At 35.8% G+C, this 7,192-nt stretch overlaps 1 protein-coding gene across 3 annotated transcripts in view; it reads right to left on the reverse strand.

Moving 5' to 3' along the window:
* The window catches only part of LOC104237972 (rRNA (cytosine-C(5))-methyltransferase NOP2C), a 30,260-nt gene extending 23,371 nt beyond the window's left edge, over nucleotides 1–6,889 (reverse strand). For all 3 annotated transcript variants that reach the window (XM_009792222.2, XM_009792223.2, XM_009792221.2), the window contains exons 1-6: nucleotides 6,794–6,889; nucleotides 6,596–6,714; nucleotides 5,543–5,903; nucleotides 4,311–4,458; nucleotides 2,979–3,116; nucleotides 1,303–1,365 (exon numbers count right to left, since the gene is read on the reverse strand). In XM_009792222.2, coding sequence (XP_009790524.1) covers nucleotides 1,303–1,365; nucleotides 2,979–3,116; nucleotides 4,311–4,458; nucleotides 5,543–5,903; nucleotides 6,596–6,714; nucleotides 6,794–6,856 — 892 coding nt within the window. In that variant the 5' untranslated portion in view covers nucleotides 6,857–6,889. The remainder of the gene's footprint in view (nucleotides 1–1,302; nucleotides 1,366–2,978; nucleotides 3,117–4,310; nucleotides 4,459–5,542; nucleotides 5,904–6,595; nucleotides 6,715–6,793) is intronic.
* Between the last annotated feature and the right edge of the window lie 303 nt (nucleotides 6,890–7,192).

Genomic DNA, 7,192 nt, shown 5'->3' on the forward strand with positions numbered 1-7,192 from the left:
TACGTGATAGGTTGTATTAGAATGTTGAAAGAAAATACAAAAGAAAACTTCATTCGTAGAAAGAAATATACAAGTTTAAGTTGTTAAAAATGCAGGAGAGAGAGCAACTAACCTTAGCACGAAACCAAAATTCCATTTTCCAGATGATGAAATGTATTAGGCTATATATTCGATATCCAGCAAAAACAATATCTTAATCACCATTTTCATGGCATAATGTGCATTCACAAACAAGTGTTTTCGAAAATACATTATGATACTTCAAGTGAATGTTCAAGAATTCTATGAGTCCGTTCGTGATGATATTGAATTTTGAGGATGTAGCAATATAAAGCACAACTACAAGCTGGAAGAATTTTAGTTGGGCATTAAAACTAAATAAAAACCATCTGGAAGCAAAACTTAGGGTGCAACTAAACAAGTTTTTATGCAAATGCAACTCTTTGTGGACATTCAGGAGATACTCTTTGAGTGGCCCTCTCAAAGCTGTTGTTAGTGTTGGAAAGCATTGCACTAGTGATAGTCTTGTATGGTAGAATTTGCATGTGTAAAAAGCATTAATAACTTAATACAAGGGATGGTGAAGCTTGACTACAGATTTCAAAACCAAAGAAAGATAAGCTTTTAATCAAGGAGATAAACCGATGCAGCATCACCATGGATCAGCTGTTAAAAGATATAAATTGTAGGAAGACTTCTTCATTTTGTTGTCCTATACTTTCAGAGGATAATGTCTCATTCCAAGAAATTAATGCCAGTGTTCATCTTCCAGAGCAAAACGGAAACAGCATAATCCAATTAATCACTTAACAATTACTACATCTTTTGATCTTAAAGCGTAATGATCGACCAAATTAATTATCTACCATACCCCTTCAAATTCAAACTAGCACTTAAAACTGCTGTAAACTCATTGTTATTACAATATGAATACTTTAAAACTCGCAGCATATAAGGACCAAGTCAAAGGGTCAAAAACCATGAGTTACCGTAAGAATCTCTACTGTGCATATAATGTAATGATACAGACTCTTTTTTTGAGAATAGCAACTTGTACATATATTAATAAGACCAAAAAAACAGCACAAAAGCAGTGCCAAGCTATATTTAAAAAGGAGCAGACCCCAGCTATGTTAACCTAAAGGTACAGAGCACCTATAAAATCTACTAAAGATTCTGCCTCCTCTACAAAGCCTTATTTACACCATAAATGAAACAAAAGGCAATTCATGTAATATTCTGTAATGATACCGACTCAACGTTAGACAAAAACAGAGAATGCCTGAGAAACTATGAACATACCTAAGGCATGTGCAGTTATTATGCTTGGCAGGTTCTGAAGAAAAATCTCACCCTCAAGCAAATCTGGAAGCAAGATATTATAATCAAACATCACTGCATGTACTCACAACTTTAAAAGAAGCTGCTATTCGAACACAATCCAAAACCATAGGAGTATATTCATGTTCACAATGTTTCATGTTAGTTGTTTCTTTCATATACAGAAAATATGGTGTCAAAAACAATAGACAACGATGAAAATTCACTTATGGAGATGACAATTGTACAAAGTGTTTCCTTCATCATAAATAAGAATACCTTTAAAGATCAGAGGAAGAAGAACAACTGAGGACACCGATAACAATAAAAGTTTAACTGAATGGACTTTCCCATACTTCTGCACCCCTGACAGCTCTAGACTACTAAAAGTGTCATTTTCTTTTCACCAAACAAAGTGACAGTAGCATCTACCCAAGCGCTATCTTCAGCAAGATAGTAATACTGCAATACTGTCAGATTCTAACCAACTGTGCTGAATATTTGCAAATTTGGCATCCCTCAAAAAGAGCATTACCTTCTTACAGTGACCAAAGCCTTTAACGTCTCTATCTAGCATTGGAAACTTATACTGTCTAGTGAAAGTGACCAGAAATCATTATGTACACTATTTTTCGTCAACCAATATGGGACCCATTTTCCCCCTTGACCATTCTCAGGAAAATGAATAGGCAACTGACTATCATGACGGACATAATTAGAGACGGACATATTTAGAGAGAGCTCGGAAAGGTCTCTAATGGAAAAATATCATTCATGTAGAATTTATCCTGGTCTAACCACGAAATTGGTCTTAATTTGCCTTCCAAGATGACCAGCAAATTTCGTAAGATTCTGAAGCTAAAATATAGAAAGTCGAAAAACTAAAGCTTTCTAACGCAAGATTATTAAAAATAACACCAAGATAAAATTGCCTTTTTCACTCTTCTTGATATATGGATGAGATCTAATTAATCATTACAAAGGAGATGCATCAACTGTTATGACACTCTAAAATATATGCACTAAATGCTTAAACAAAGGTCATACTAGTATACTCCCTCCGTCCCAATTTATGCGGCACCATTTGACTCGGTACGGATTTTAAGAAAAAAAAAAAGGAAAATTTTGGAGACTTGTAGTCTAAAACAAGCCCTAGACATATTTGTGGCTATAAATCATCTCATTAAGGGTGAAAGGGTAATTTTAAAGTAAAATTGTTTCTAAACATAGAAAGGTGACATTCTTTTTGGACAAGCTAAAAAGGAAAGAGTGCCACATAAATTGTTACAGAGGGAGTACCACACTTCCAATTCTCACAGACATCTTACATCACTTTCGCCATTGTGAACTTGAGTATGTTAAATATCCTCACTTCAAGTTCAAGATTTCAGAACCATGACTTTAGAATTAAAATACCAGCTAATAGTATAAATGTGCCACAGTAATTCCTGACTTGTATGAGAAACGGGAAACAAAACTAACACAGTTACCCAAAGAAAAAAGGCAAACACATCTTCGTCAGACTAGAATTAATTACCTTTAAAACTAGATGGTAACAACATTGACAAGTGCGATAAACCAAGTGTCCTTAAAACTGTTATGCACATATTATCCTGTAACTGATTTCCATAATACTGGAGAAGGCGAAAAACTTGTACCATAAAAGGAGGGTAGTCTAAATACTCTCTCCTTCATATCCACTGCAATTCCTTCAGATGCACGAAATATCCCAGCTCTTGACATCATTGCTGTTCCTTGGCCAATGTAGAAACCATCTCTTTCAAAATAATAAGGATCTACACAAAATTGAGAATGGTCAGTCTATTGGCTGGAAGGATGTCACACAACTAAGCAATAAGATGAAATAGATTTATATACAGCAAAGCTGATTGTGTGTGTCGTGTGGGTGTGGGTGTGGGTAGGGGTGTGTGTGTGTGAGGGAGAGAGAGAACATTTCGACAAACCAAGCAGATTTAGTGTATATTTAAGAAAGACCATAGCACACTTTCTATTGGTAACAAAATAAAGAAAAAAGACCATAGCAAACGTGTATCCAAAAATTCAGATTAGATGCAAAATCATCTTGGTATTTAACCATGCGAATGCAGTATATCCCACCATAGCCATGTGATAAGGAGGAATTTCTGATAAACATTAAAATCCTTTCAGAGGAGCACAACAGTGTGAAATGAAGCCAAAGGTTCAAGATAAATTACGAAATATCTTACTGCATAATTAGCTTTTCCTTTTGTAAGAAATTCACCAAAATAAGGAGTCAAATTGACTATCATATTAAGGAATTTCTCGTTCATTGAGAAATAAATATCTGATTATGCGCATTAAGCACATACCGTCAACCCAGCAAATGAAACTGAAAGTTTTGGTATCGGAGTAGTATGTTTTATTCATTCAAAGAGAATACAATTTACTAGAAAAACAAATCAATGAAAAGGAAAATAATCCATTGATTCTAAATAGTCTAGAATTCTAATCTAAAACCAATCCCTAAGAATCTGAAACTTTCCTAACTTATCTGATCTGATTTGATCCCATATGATCATAATCAGATAATACAAATCAACACTATCAGAAATTTTCGTAACTTACATGATCTAATTTAATCCCACTTGATCATGATCACATAAGTTGAAACCAACTGGCGTACCCCCAACTATAACTACTAGTTGAGGCAGGTGTAACCCATACAGTCAGCAACTACTGATGCCCCTTCATATTTGGGCAAAAAGTGAAAATGGGGAAAAGCCAGAAGCATGACCAAAATGTTTACTGCAGTTACTCGCACATGTCAAGATTATGCAAAGAAATAATAAGCTCCTCAGCAAGCGTTTTCATAAAGAAAACACATTAATGCCATTGGGGTTAAATCAGTTTAAAAATTAAGAAAGAACACTGATTAGATGTGAAAAGGTGCAAAAGGAGAAGTTCAGTTTACCTGCCCTTTTTTTTTTTTGAGAATGAAGTTAGTTTACCTGCTTGTGATCCTTGTAGAACAGTTCCACGTGTCATTGCAATACCCCATCCACCATCCGGACCAGACTGTTCCACAGCAACTGAAACTGCAACTGCATCACCTCTTTCGACATGAGCACTGCATGCCAAAACACCAGGCACATAAACCTGGTTGCATGATAAGTAAGTGATAAGATTAATCTATAATTTAATTAAAGTACGTGCACTGTTTACGAAAAAATTCTAGCAAATTAAAGAAGTAAGATCTTCTGGTGTTCCCATGCCATTGTTTTTGTAACATTGCAGCCTTGTAGGGACATGTGTCTCCTGTCCATATGATTGTGCCCCTATAGGTGGAAAACTAAAATGCATAACATCAAGTGATATTGAAGATCAAGGTGTCATTTATTTACATAGATTCATCTTAAACCAGTGGATAGATGGAGAAGATTGGTCAAGTTACTATTCGAAGTACCAGTCCAAATTTGCACCCCTGAATAAACCAGGATAAATTAAGAAAAGAAAGAAGAGAAGAATAAATAACTGAATATGATAATCACATGATTGCATGACCTTAATTGTTAGAAGACTTGCAGTTTATACAACAGCACACTTCCGTCTTCTATTTTGATTTTTTCCTTCTTTTTTTCGACAAGTTCTTTTCCAATATACTTCATGAAAATACTTCCAAATGAAACTAGAGATTCAATTCCAGAACCAAAACAACTCAGTTGAGAGTTCCGTGACTGGTTTAGCGGAAGGTCAACCAGTGGTTGATAGGCCATTCCCTCCCTATCCGCTCTTGATCCCTCATCCACTAATCTGCTGTTACTGATACATTCAAGCCATAGACTGTCCATTTCTTTGTCTTATTAGCGCAAGATTTAGATTTTAGGCTGCAATGTTGTTGAAAGCAAAGGCAAGAATGTTGTCGGGACAGTAAGTGTTTTAACATAATAGACAAGATATTAGGTAAGGATGTACAACTCTCAGACACTCTCATATACCGGCCACAACATCATGTATTTGCATGCTGCGTAGCTAAGCTGCAATCTAGATAACATAAACACACAACAAATCACTTGGTAAAAGTTAGAAAATCCCATCTTGTTTTAGCATTTTTTCATCCTTCCATCTACAGGTTGAAATATAACTATTATCCACGTTGAATCGGGAGAAAACAATGGACCTCTCCAATTCACTAATTCCTATAGCTGATCGAGTTTATATTAGTGCTGAAAAACTCACTCACTTGGGCACCACGAAGAACTGCCTCTGCACACTTCCGGCTCACAATTACCTCCTTAAGAGGCTTGCCTTCGTTGTACCCATAATGAATAGCATGTGGTCCTGAACCTTTAACAAAAACTACATAATCCAGGCCAGGAAATTGACACTTTGAGATACTTTTGATGGCCTTAGAAGACTCTGCACTTCCAATGCTCTCTAGGGTTGTCTTGCAACAATTATCTGGCTTCCATGTGGTAGCAGATTCTTGAACTACGACATCAGGCATTCCTCTTTCCTTAAAAATTTCCAAAAGCTTCTCTATAACAGCATCATTTGTTGATTTGAGTGTATTCACACGGATACAAGAGTAACATGATGGGCGCCTAAGAAAAGCATTAGAATTTGAATATTAGAAAGAAACATCTACATGAAAGGGAAATATAAGTAAAGCTTTTTGGGCTAGAGTTCAAGCATTCAAATATCACTAACAAAGCAAAGAAACAGGTTGAGACACACAGTTGGAAACATGCAGGGGCGCCTCCACGGAATTGGTAGCCTAAAGTCAAACCATATTAAGAGGCCTTATACTTATTTCATAAAGTTCATGTACTAATGAGACAAAAGGGCTTCTTGATCTATGGGGTCAATCAAACGAGACAAGAGAAATAGGCAAGATGGAGACAAAGGTTTTAAGAAGAAAATTTATTGTAATTCACATCATCTGAACAACCTCAATCAACTTTGAAAGAAACATAAACTTTAGAAATTTTTACTAATGATAATTAAATAAATTCTATGTTATGTATAATAATACGTAGTACTTTTAGCGCCTTCAATCTTGGGGGGGCCTAACGTGATGGCTTCAATGACCTTGCCATTGAGCTGACTCTGGAAACAAGAAGAAACCATAAAAAATCATAACACTCGGAAGCCAGTTTTGACAGAGATTGAACTCCACGGCTCAACTCTATTTCGTCAAATGTAAGAACTTCTTATCAACTCAAGCGACAGATGGTAAATTGGTTATAGGCATATGTAAAGCTGAAATGGAAGGTAGATGAGGCAAATAGCATACACGAGGGCAGCAGAAATACGAGAAAAATGATCAGCTCCGTAAGCTTTGATGAAGTATTCTTCAACCATGGGGTTCCACTTCAAGGTTGGGCCGTAACGGTAACGCGTGGAGTGATCCATCTACACGTGAATGAACACTTACACAATGTCACCATAAGTTGTATATCAATGATAAGGGCAGAGAAAGAGAGTTAGTTACCTGAGAAATGGGAGTGAAGAAGCTTCTATGAATGACTTTGATGAAGTTCCACCCTTTCTGCATTCATTCAATTTACAGGCGGAGGAGGGGGGGAAGTGCTTTCCAAACCGTTGCGATGTTTATATACGAACCCGCAACATGTGAACTCGGGTCATCTATTAAAGAACGGGTTTCGACAAAGTTACTCGCAAAAACAAAACTATTTATCTTTTTCTACCCATTTATTTTTGAATTTTTTTTATAAAACACTATCTTTTAATGGTAATTAGCTATCTATAGATATCATTAGCTATATTACGGATTGTAGATATGTTTTCTGTTGTTATAAGATGTATTAGATGTATTAACATAATAGACTCCTAATATAACTCAACAAACTCAATTATAACACACAAATTT

This window comes from Nicotiana sylvestris, chromosome 7, assembly GCF_000393655.2.
Source record: "Nicotiana sylvestris chromosome 7, ASM39365v2, whole genome shotgun sequence".
Classification (NCBI taxonomy): Eukaryota; Viridiplantae; Streptophyta; class Magnoliopsida; order Solanales; family Solanaceae; genus Nicotiana; species Nicotiana sylvestris.